Source organism: Typopeltis vanoorti, chromosome 26 (assembly GCF_054136105.1).
Source record: "Typopeltis vanoorti isolate ZY-2024b chromosome 26, IOZ_Tvanoo_1.0, whole genome shotgun sequence".
Lineage (NCBI taxonomy): Eukaryota > Metazoa > Arthropoda > Arachnida > Uropygi > Thelyphonidae > Typopeltis > Typopeltis vanoorti.
In genome coordinates, this window is record NC_143574.1 from 26472737 (window position 1) to 26485511 (window position 12775).

The following is a 12775-nucleotide window of genomic DNA, read 5'->3' on the forward strand; positions in this document are numbered from 1 at the left end:
TGCGCTGAATTTTTGATAAAGGTGGGAGAATTGTTAGTGAGAGTGGCTAGTAGCTTCGCTAAATGTCTAGCCAGTTTGTATGTGGGACTATTTATACTGTCCACAATTGGGCGTAGGGGTGTGCCTGGTTTGTGAATTTTTGGTGATCCATAGATCCTCGGTGTTTTAACATGGAAAGGTTTGAGTTTGTTAACTGTGTCTTTGGGCCAGGAAGTGACTTTTTTTAATAATTTTCGTGTCTTATTCTTTTGTGTGTTGGTAGGATTGCAATCTATAATTTTGTATGTTGACTGATCTTGTAATAGTGTGTGCATTTTGTTTTCATATTCAGTTGTGTCCATCACCACGGTTGCATTTCCTTTGTCTGCTTTTGTTATGGTAATCTGGCTGTTGTTGTGTAGCTCTTTTATAGCAATGAATTCCTTATGTGGGATATTATTTTTTGGAGGCTTGGACTTGATTAGGATGTTGGCCACATCTAAACGTATGTTGTTAGCTATTGTTGGAGGCAGGTCGTAAATTCCTCGTTCGATGGACGCCATTATTTCGGCTTTTGGAACTTGCTTGGGAGTTATGGCAAAGTTGTGCCCTCGACTTAAAGCAGTCATGGCTTCTTTGCTTAAGGTGAGTGACGATAGATTCACGACGACGAGGTCTTGTTGTAATTGTGGTCGTTGTATGGTGTTCCGTTGTTGTAGATTTTCGAACTTCTTTTGGTGCCGGTTTTTGACTCTGTCGAATTCTTTTTTTGCCGTTGCATCGGTGATGTTCTCTAAGATCTGCCAAAGTTCCGTATTTAGAATATTATGCAGTGATTCTCGTAATTCGCTGATGGTTGTATTTGCTTGTGCTAATTCCCGACGAGTGGTGTTAATTTGTTCGCGTAAAAGCGCTACACTCGCTCGTTTATAGATGCGTTGGGCTTTGGCCGAGTGGAACTTGTTTTTGATTTTAAAACAGTTCGGTATTAATTTGGTGTCTCGGCACCTCTTTAAGATTGTGGACAGTATAAATAGTCCCACATACAAACTGGCTAGACATTTAGCGAAGCTACTAGCCACTCTCACTAACAATTCTCCCTCCTTTATCAAAAATTCAGCACACCTAAAAAGCATCTTACAACACCTCACCCTAAAAAGCTCAGACTTAAGTAAGCTTTGACATCACTTCACTATTCACAAATGTACCACTAATAGAAACCCTCAATCTACTGAAGTCACACTTCCCCCCTGATATATTTGAACTATTCAAATTCACAATACATGCAGGATATTTCACATGGAAAGGGAAAATATACAAACAAATTGATGGGACAGCCATGGGCTCCCCCCTTTCTCTCCCCCCCCCCCAGCCAACTTTTACATAGAACACCTGGAAAAACAAGCAATCAATACAGCTACTCTCAAACCAACACTTTGGCTACGCTATGTTGATGATGTGCTTGCTATTTGGCCACATGGCCCTGAGACATTGAAAACATTCTTAGCACATTTAAATAGCCAACATCCAAAAATCCACTTTACTATGGAACTGGAAGCCAACAACTGTCTGCCCTTCCTGGATACACTCATCACACGTCTCCCAGATGGTTCCTTATCATTTTCAGTTTTCAGAAAACCCACACATACAGGCAGATACTTACACAAACAATCACACCATCATCCTTCTCAACAATATGGCATATTAAAAACGCTAACCCATAGAGCGAGAGCAATCTGTTCAAATGACAAGGCTCTGACTGCTGAACTGACTCACTTACGCCACACCTTCTTGGCCAACGGCTACAATCCACAAAAAATAAACAAAATACTAAACACTCCTAAGAAACCCCTCCCACCATCTACCACAGAGAACTCAACAAAACAGTCACCATCCCCTACATTAAAGGCACATCCGAAAAGATCTCAAGAATCCTCAATAAACATAAACTACGCACCACATTCAGACCATGTAGCAAATTAGCCACCCTCATCCGCTCACCCAAGGACAGCATTCCTCCTTTATCACATCCAGGAGTCTACCAAGTACCCTGCTCATGCAATCAAGCCTACTACGGTCAAACAGGAAGAACTGTGAATATCCACATCAGCGAACATAAACGATACGTCCGGAAATATCATTATGGGAAGTCGGGCCTAGCAGACCATGCTCTGGATACCCCTACACACAGGATCAACTGGAAAAACACAAAAGTACTACACAGAAACCCATATAAATCAGAGAGATTGTTCTTAGAGGCGACAGAAGCCCTAAAACACACTCCAAATCTCAACAAATATGGCTGTATTAACTTGCCAAAGATCTGGGAGATAGTCATATTAAGAAAAAACTAGCACTTTTCTAGGACTCTAGTAATATATGATAGCGTTTTTTTTTTTTTTTTTTTTTTTTTTTCAGATAGAGGGCGCAAAAATCAGGACTCTAGTCTTTGTGTTGCTGCTACAATTTTGGTTAAGTACACCATGTTGTTTTAGTCTCGCGTATTGTGACAAACAGTGTTTTTGTGCTCTGAAGATGCTGGTTATAATACCAGCGAAATATCAGCATCAAGTCAATAAATTAATTATTTACTTAGTTTCTGTGTTCTATTATACCGTTAAAATAATAAACAACTCCCTCCATAATGTAATAACAGCATACATTTCCTAGGAAATGGGTTTTTACATTATGGAAAATACCTAAGAATAACGATCTGAACTTTCCCCACCTTTGCAACGAGTTGTCCGATATTGTACTACGTACTAGGGTCACTTGCATTAGCTCACGCTAGTGTTCGCCGATACTTTATAGTTTACTATATTCAGCATGAAACTCTCTGATTCCAATCTTTGAGTTTCTTATTCGGTTTTAAAACAATGTGGAATACGAGGCTAATCTTCTTGAATGGCAGTCAGTCTCAAGTAGAGTAATGTGGGCAAATATGAGAATGGGGAACTGGACAATGAGACTTATTTGTGCCTATGGTCCCACAGAACGTTCTACTAAGGTAGAAGTGGAGGAATATTTTGAGGCTTTAGAAAAAGCAACTGACACAAAAAAAAATGAAAAGTTGGTCCTTGTTGGGGATCTAAATAGCAGAGTAGGAAATGATTGTGAGACATACAAAAATATTTTGGGAAAATTTGGAGAAAAGAGCAAAGCTAATAATAATGGCAAATATCAATTGGATTTCTGCTCAGGACATGGACTGGTTATTACTAACACCATGTTCCAACATAAAAATGTGCACAAATTCACATGGAGAGAAGAGGCTAGGAATAAGAAAAGTCTCATTGACTATGTTATTGTTGATAGTGATGTTTTCTCCCTAGTGCAGGACACCAGAGTGTACAGAGGATTTGAAATTGGAAGTGATCACTATTTAGTCTTGAGCAAGATAAAATTGAATTTCACATTGAAAAGAATAACATGTAAGAAAGTTTTAAAGCGAATAAAAGTTGAACAGCTCTCAGATGTGAACTGTAGACTAAAATACACAAAGATTATTGAAAAAAAAATGAAAGAGTTTAAGAACAGGAATCAAACCTTGGAGATTCATTGGCAAACTCTGAAGAAAACATTGATTGATTCTGCTAGAGAGGCATGTGGTGTGATTGTCTGTAAGGATAAAAAAATCAGAACTCCCTGGTGGACACAGGAACTTAAAGCGGCAGTGAAGGAAAAGAAGAAAGCATACCAAAAGTTCCTGTCAAATAAGTCAGCTTGTGCTCTTAGAGAATATAGAGACAAATGCAAGAATGTTAAACACTGTGTAAAGCTAGCTAAACAAAAGTTGTGGGAGGACTCTGGCAAGAATATAGAAAATAAATATCAAGAAGGTGGCAAAATATTCTGGAGGTTGTTGAAGAAGCTTAAGAATGGAGGAAAGAGTGCTGTAAAAGGAATTAGAGATGATAAAGGTGACATGAAAACGGGAGAAAAAGATATCCTTGAAGTATGGAGTAATTACTTTGAAAAACTGCTAAATGAAACAAGCAGTGATGACAGCACAGTGATAAAAAACACTGACCAGGCATGCAGTCAGGAATACATATCCATACTTGAAGTAGAAAAAGCCATCAAAGGCTTGAAATGTGGAAAGGCAGCAGGAGTAGATGATATTCAACCAGAAATGCTGAAGTATGGTGGTATAAGAATCTTACAGTGGCTGCACTGCATAGTTCAGAAAGCCTGGATAGAGGGATGAATTCCTGATGATTGGAGTAGAGCTCTCATAGTACCCATATATAAAAAGGGAAATAAAACTGCATGTGAGAATTACAGAGGTATTTCCCTACTGAGTGTTCCTGGCAAGATCTATGCAAGTATACTTGAGAAACGGTTGAGAAGAATTGTGGAAGAAAAGCTTGGTGAAGAACAAGCTGGATTCAGGCCAAATAGAGGTTGTCAGGATCAGATCTTCACTTTACGACAAATAGTCGAGAAAGCATGGGAATATAACAAAGATCTGTATTTAAGTTTTGTCGATCTGGAAAAGGCATATGACAAGGTGCCAAGAGAGAAGCTATTCAATACGCTGCAGTTATATGGTGACAATGGGGCATTATATCAAGCAATACTTAGTCTTTATTTGAGTTGTAAGTCAGCAGTTAGAATTGAAGGAAATCCAGGAAGATGGTTTAATGTTAAATCTGGTGTGAGACAAGGATATACATTATCCCCTCTGTTATTCATTATCTATATGGATCACATTATGAAGGAAAATGGTATTAAACCTGATACCAAAATTGGAGATGTTAATGTCAGCTCTTTGCTTTATGCGGATGATGTTATACTTCTAAATAAATCTGCTACAAGTCTGCAAGATTCTCTGACCAAATTGAATAGCTGTTGTAATAGATATGGTATGAAGGTCAGCAATAAAAAGACAAAGATAATGAAAATAGGTAGAATCATTGAAAATGTCTACTGTGTTGTGAATGGAGAACCTGTAGAACAAGTAAAACATTTCAGCTATTTAGGCACGATTTTTACTGAAGATGGTAAATTAAATATAGAAATAGACAACAGAATCAGCAAAGCTGGTATGGTGGGAAGTCAATTGAATAAATTCATATGGAATAAGAGAAAATTAGTCGGAACACTAAATTAGCTGTATACAAGACAGTGTTCAAACCAGTTTTAACTTATGGATCTAAGAGCTGGGTCAGAAGTAAAACACTTGATCAAAGACTAGAGACCACAGATATGAGAGTCCTGAGAAAGATTATAGGCGTGAACAGATGGCATCAATGGCAATATCATATTAAAAACGAGGATATTAGGAAAGAACTTGACATTGTCAGCATCCAGGAATGCATTAGCAGAGCTAATCTCAGGTGGTATGGTCACTTGAACAGAATGGGCGAAAAAAGATTAGCAAAACAAGTGTTCTCTGCCAGGTTGGCAGGAAAATGACCCAGGGGAAGACCAAGATATAGGTGGATTGATACGGTACAAAGTGCCTTAGATGATAGAAATATAAGATCTGATAATGTTGGAGTCTTGACAAGTAACAGACTGATTTGGAGGAAAATTGTAGATAGGAAATTAATAATGATGTAAATTTTTCATGTAGTACTATCATATCCTGCACACCCCTTGAGGGTACATGGCAGGAATTTGATGATGATGATGATTTAAAATATTGTTTATATCGCCAAGATGAAGCTTATAAGCTCTTTATATTTAAGTAACTTAATGGTTGCACCTCTTTGGAAACTCATATAGCAGAGTATATAAGTTCTTTTCGCTATACACTTTGGTATTATGGTCTAGCTACTCACTGATGAGGCCTCAAAAAAGGCTGAAACCAGCTGGGTAGTGACCTCCCTCCATAATGTAATAACAGCATACATTTCCTAGGAAATGGGTTTTTACATTATGGAAAATACCTAAGAATAGCGATCTGAACTTTCCCCACCTTTGCAACGAGTTGTTCGATATTGTACTACGTACTAGGGTCACTTGCATTAGCTCATGCTAGTGTTCACCGATACTTTATAGTTTACTATATTCGGCATGAAACTCTCTAATTCCAATCTTTGAGTTTCTTATTTGGTTTTAAAACAATGTGGATTTTATATCCCCTTAATTTAAAATATTGTTTATATCACCGAAACGAAGCCTATTAGCTCTTTATATTTAAGTAATCATGACAAAAGAATCTGAACTAGGTAGGATTTTAATGAAATAAGAATAGTACTGCATATATTAACTTTTCTGTTAGATGGATATTTATATGTACATTATATTCAAAATGTAGTTTTAATATTAATGAATTTCAATTCAATTTATTAATCAATTTAAATAAAATTATTAGATTTCATTATTATTTAGTATATCATTATCAGTACACTTGTTTTCTGGTGATGTGAAGGATGTGTTTTCACCTATTATTGTGTTCATAAATTGCACACTTGATCTCTGAATAATTGGCTGATATGTCATTATATCATCAAACTCAGTCATGATGGATTATTTCTCATTTATTGTGACTGTTTTCTATATTATTTCTTCCATTATAATAAATTTTTCCACCATTATGTAACTGTATATTTATCAGCTGTTTCAAGAAAAAATATATATAGTTCACAACTATTGAGGGGTATTTGTAGGGTTTCAGACAATAATAGAGATAAAGTTAATATGAGGGATGATTTTGTAGATTGTTCTCTCATGTGGACTGCCTTAATAAAATAATTGAAATCTACCTTGGTGGTATACTTCCATTTAGAAGTTAACTTATTTTGAGTATGCTTATGTTGATGATTACAATGTAGCAAACACATGGAAACCAGAAGAATCATTTGTTATAGTGGAAAGTTTGTTATATAGTGAAATTACCTTTATCATTGTAGGTGGTTTATTATTATTATTATTGTATTATTATTGTTAAAGGAGTGAATTTATCTTAGCAGTATTTGCTGTAGTGCGAGTTTATCATATTTTCATAGATGCCATTATCAAATAGTCTTTGTTTTGTTTTCTGTTTATTTGTTTATCAGTAATGAATAAACAGAAGTTCATCCATTACTGAATACTGTTCATTTCTGCAGTATTCAGTAATTTGTTGTATTATTTTATTTTTGATTTTTTAATAAAGCATATACATTATTACATTATTTTGCTTCTTAAACATTCCAGGTATCAAATATATAATTGATTTTCTTTCATGTTTTCTTTAATTAAGTAAAACTTTTTTTGTATAGGTATGTATGGCTTTCAGAATTGTAACCTGTCAAGAATTACCTCTTGATAATCTAAAATCCATAATTTTTAATCAAAAAAATCACATGCTAAATGGAACCCAGTTTAAGGATCTTAAGGTCCTTGATCTTGATGCTGTTAAAATAAACTTTGACCAGTTCTGTTGCATCATGACAGAATTTCAAAATCAGGTAAGCATATTTTTGCTTATTTAAAAAGATTAATTTTTACTGCTACCTACTGAACTTATTGAAATTTTATCCAGTGCTGGAGTTTCTATACTGCTCTCATGGCCTGATTTACTTTTTTCCCTGAAATCTAAATACCCCAACTTTAAATCATTAAACAGGACACATCGTTGGGAGACATTTATGCTACTAATAATGGTTGCTGAATTCCATAGCTCAGTCGGTATAGACAAAGCCCTTTGGTCAGAAAGACCTGGGTTCGATTCCTGTCTATAACATGAGAAACCTTTATCTGGTCTCTTTCGACTAAAGGTGAGCTAGCCGGTCTTATACAGAGTTAGAGGGTTTTTTCACCCAGAAACACGGGGTTTTCATTCATCAGAACAGGCAAACTGGTCTTCTGAACATGCACAAATTTACATGAATACTTACAATATGTGGGAGAGATAGGGTCCTCACCTCGTTATGCCTGTAGTCAACCATAAGTCATATCGTGGCAGTCAATCTCCTAGATAGGAGATGACACATGAATGGGATGGGTACGGATGCACCCTTCCATGAGATAGGTTACTTTCTTGACACCATGGATTACAAACATATTTATCTCCCCCCCCTCCCCTACACACATTGTCTTAGTGTGATTTCTGGTTGTAGTTCAACCCAACAGTTGTGTAGCACAGTGCTTCCCAAACTTCTGGATGTCAGGGCCCCCTTGGGAAAAATTAAAATATTTCACAGCTCCCCTCGGAAAAAAATCGTAATATAGATATATATTATTATAATATTTTTTATATTTATACTCAATACAAAACATACTCAGTGAAATTGCAAAAATCAAATGCAAATATTGCATTTTTAGCATCTTACATACACATTTGACATGGCACATTATCTCATATTTTTATATAGATAAGGAGTGTCCTAGTCTCGATTCCCATTGCCGACGTGAGGAGCTTAAGGATCTTCCTCAGCCATAGCCAAGTTAGCCAGTCTTGGGTGTGGATAGTGGGGTTTTTTTCACCCAGTTTATCTGGGGTTTTTCATCCCGCAAGGTAGGCAAACTGGCTGTAAACACACACGGATCTACAGTCATAAATACTTAACCCCCATGAGGGGGCTCAACTCGCCCCAATAGGGACGGGAGAGAAAAGGGAGGAAACTCCATATGAATAAATAAATAAATAAATTGATCTTATTGTACATTTGCAGTACGAGCACATGAAACGTAAAATGATTAGTAATAAAGAAAGAATTAAAAACTTAAAAGAAGTTTAATAACAATGTAATGTGATGGATGTGTTTCAATACTGCTACACAAAAAGTCAATATCAGGTGAAATATTTGAAACTGCAATTCTTAGATTTCTGCTTTGAAATGAAACTTATATGAATAAGCATATATTTACTAATGTTCATTAAGCGCCGAAATATGCAGGAAGCAAAATTTGTGAATCCTCACTAATGTGTGATTTTTTTCCATTAAAATATAAAAAATAACAAAAAGGAAATAATAAAAATTAAATACGTTTCTTTTAAGATAAAAAAAAAATCTACTCAGTCTTAAAACATTTTAAATTTGTTTTCATTATTTCACACCCTCCCCTCAACAAAACCTACGGCCCCCAAGGGGGCCACGGCCCACAGTTTGGGAAGCACTGGTGTAGCATATCAAAATGCTGCAAAGATGGAGGGATTAGCAAAAGTCCTTGTTGATTTCTTCAACAATATGCCATGTTTTTGCATGGCATATTGTTGAAGAAATCAACAAGGACTTTTGCTGATTTATTGATGGATGAGTTTGCATTCAAGTTTGTATTATCATATACTCAGTGCAAGTAACATAAATTGAGGATATCATGGTTTTTGATATTGCATGTATAGTTCATATGACCCTTACCAGCTTTTTTTACACATGAATCTTGGTGACATTATTTATAAATAGATTATGCAGAAAAAGTCACTTTTAAAATTCTTACAAAGGCATGGTAGAAATATTTCATGATTGTTGTTCCGATAGATAAAATGTACATCTAATTATGAAAACATGTGGCAGAGGACATTCTTTTTGGGGATTAACTGACACATTTTGGCACTTCATTTTTACCATCTGGGGACGCTTAAAGCAGAAGGTGTATTATAAAGTTTTCTGATCGCACGAGTATAGACCAAAATGTAGATTTAGAAGATATGAAGCATGACATATAACAGGTTATTAAATGTTTATTTGGTAAAAGAAGGCAAGGTTTGAAGGATGTTCATAATATCCATAGCCATGAAGATGGCTATAGATGCTCTGAACATTTTAATTCTGTGAATTAAAATTTGGAATTCTATGAATTTCAAAATGGTTGTACATTACTTCATCATCATATTCCATGTACAGGATATTATGATAGTACTACATGAAGAACTTGCATCATTACTAACTTCCTGTCAACAATTTTCCTCCAAATCAATCTATTATCTGTCAAGACTCCAACATTATCAGATCTTATATTTCTGTCTTCTAAGGCACATTTTACTGTATCAATACACCTATACCTTGCTCTTCCTCTGGGTATTTTTCCTGCCCACCTGACGGAGAACAATAGTTTTGCTAATCTTTCCTCTCACATTCTGTTTAAGTTACCATACCACCTGAGATTAGCTCTGCTATTACATTCCTGGATGCTAACAATGCCAAGGTCTTTCCTAATATCCTAAGGTCTTTCCTAATTATTTCTTAATATGACATTGCCATTGATGCCATCTGCTCAATCCCCCTAATCTTTTTCAGGACTCTCATATCTGTAGACTCTAGTCTTTGGTCAAGAATTTTATTTCTAACCCAGCTCTCAGATCCATAAGTTAAAATTGGCTGTATACACTGTCTTGTAGACAGCTAATTTAGTGTTTTAACTAATTTCTCTCTTATTCCATATAAATTTATTCATTTGACTTCCTATCATATTGCTTGATATAATGCCCCATTGACACCATGCAACTGTAGCGTTTTGAATAGCTTTTCCCTTGGCACCTTGTCATATGCCTTTTGCAGATCTACAAAACTTAAATACTGATCATTGTTATATTCCCACGATTTCTCAACTATTTCTCGTAAAGTGAAAATCTGATCCTGACAGCCTCTGTTTGATCTTAATCCAGCTTGTTCTTCCCCAAGCATAAATCTTACCAGGAACACTCAGTAGTGAAATTCCTCTGTAATTCTCAGATACAGTTTCATTTCACTTTTTGTATATGAGTACTATTAGAACTCTACTCCAATCGTCTATAATTCATCCCTCTGTCCAGGCCTTCTGAACTATGCAGTGCAGCTACTGCAAGACTTTTATACCTCCATACTTGAGCATTCCTAGTTGAATATCATCTTCTCCTGCTGCTTTTCCACATTTCAGGCTTTAGATGACTTTTTCTACTTCAAGTATGAATATGTATTCCTGATTGCATGCCTGTTGAGTGTTTTTTTACCTAGCTGTGCTGTCATTGACTATTCCATTTTGTAATTTTTCGAAGTAATTACTCCATATCCATTTTTGAAAATTATGGAGACAACTACCGTGTTTGAATAAAAACTTTAGTTTAATATAACTAAAATCTACATTCGACGTTTCAACCTTTATGTCAAGGTCATCTTCTGGAGCATACAACTATACACAGAAAACAAGCTACACTACAATCAAACTGGTTTGTTAAAGTTACTGACCCACCGCTACAACAATTGTTGGCCTGACCTCTGGTTAAAAAAAAAAAAAAAATTATACATCAATGCTAGAGTCCTGTTATTAGTGTTATCTGTTGGTTGTAGACATATATTGGGCGCAACAACAAGTCTATGTATCTATCTATATACATATATTAACATCATGATTATACATGTACATTCCAGCCAGTTGGTATGGAATGGTTTCTAATACTAGCTGAAGATTGGCTAGAGTCCTGACTTATGCTGGATCTTATATATCAGGTGGGCTAAATGTGTGCCATCCAGATCCTTGGAATTTTCATGCCATCTTTGTTGCTGATATTTGAGTGGTTTATCAGGATTTCGCAGGCTTCCTTAAATTTCCTTCCATACCAGGTTTTTGTGTGGTGCAAAGAATGGGTGCTTTTCCAGTTGATTTGGTGTAAGGTGTTGAGCGCGTGATCTGAGAGGCATGCTTCACCATAATGGTTATATTTAATGTGTTTAATGTGTTCTTTCTTGCGTATAGGGATTGTCCGTCCTGTTTCACCAATGTACTGTAAGTTACAGGTGCAGCAGATGCAATAGACTCCAGGATGTGCCAATAGGAGGAGAGGATCCTTAGTGGAGCTGAATATATTTTTAAGTTTAGTGGGTGGTTTAAAGGTGGCATCGAGGTTATAATGTTGTAGGATTCTGTTGATTTTTTCTGATAACCCTTTAATGTATGGGATGGCTATAGTTTTACTGTAATCTAGATTCGTTTTTGTTGTTGTTTCATGGAGTATTTTATTAATAGTATTTTTGTTATATCCATTATTTATGAATGTGTCGCTGATGATTTTTAATTCTTGTTTCAGGGCTTGCTGGTTAGAGCAAATTGTTGTAGCTCTGTTTTTAAGGTTGTTAATGACTCCATACTTTTGTGATGGGTGGTGGTATGAATTAGCATGTACGTATTGGCCAGTGTGTGTCGGTTTTTGGTAGACTGTGAGGGATAGACTGCCTGAAGGAAGATGTGTGTCTCAGAACGGGAGCGAGTTTTGATTTTCGATTTCAATGGTAAATTGTATGCGTTCGTGTTGTTTGTTCAGGTGGCTAAGGAATGCGTTTAGTGTTTGTCGCCTGTGCAGCCAGATCGTGAACACGTCGTCGACGTATCTAAGCCAGACTGTCGGTCAGCGTGGCGGAATCTAAAGCCCTTTGCTCAAAGGTTTCCATGTAGAAGTTAGTGATTGGGTGGGATAGTGGTGAGCCCATGGCTGTACTTTCTTTTTGTAGGTAAAATTTGTTTTGTCACACGAAGTAACCGGACTCTAGTACGTGGGCAAAGAGAGCCGTAATGTCGGGTGGAAATTTGTTCTGTAGTAGGAGAATTGTGTTATTGATGGGAACATTAGTGAAAAGGGCAGAAACGTCAAAACTGACTAATAAGTCGTCTTTGTCGAGTGTTATGTTTTTAATTTTGTTTGTAAAGTGTTGTGTGTTCTTTACGTTGGAGGGGGAATGACCTACCAACTCCTTGAGTGTTGATGCTAATTTCTTGACTAAGTAGTAATTGGGGCTGTCAATTCCTTCCACAATAAGTTGAAGGGGAACATTTTGTTTGTGTATTTTTGGGACCCTATATATTCTGGGGGGGTTTGCGTAGTGGGGTTTGAGTTTTTTAACCGTGTCCGGTGGCCAAGAAGTGACGGACTTGAGTAGTTTCTCTGCTT

The 12775-nt window shown here is 36.3% G+C and overlaps 1 protein-coding gene across 3 annotated transcripts in view; it reads left to right on the top strand.

The window, feature by feature from the left end:
- Positions 1-12775, top strand: part of LOC150092428 (uncharacterized) — a 353827-nt gene that overhangs the window by 237549 nt on the left and 103503 nt on the right. For all 3 annotated transcript variants that reach the window (XM_090414980.1, XM_090414981.1, XM_090414982.1), the window contains one exon: positions 7191-7379. In XM_090414980.1, the coding sequence (XP_090271106.1) occupies positions 7191-7379 (189 nt within the window). The remainder of the gene's footprint in view (positions 1-7190; positions 7380-12775) is intronic.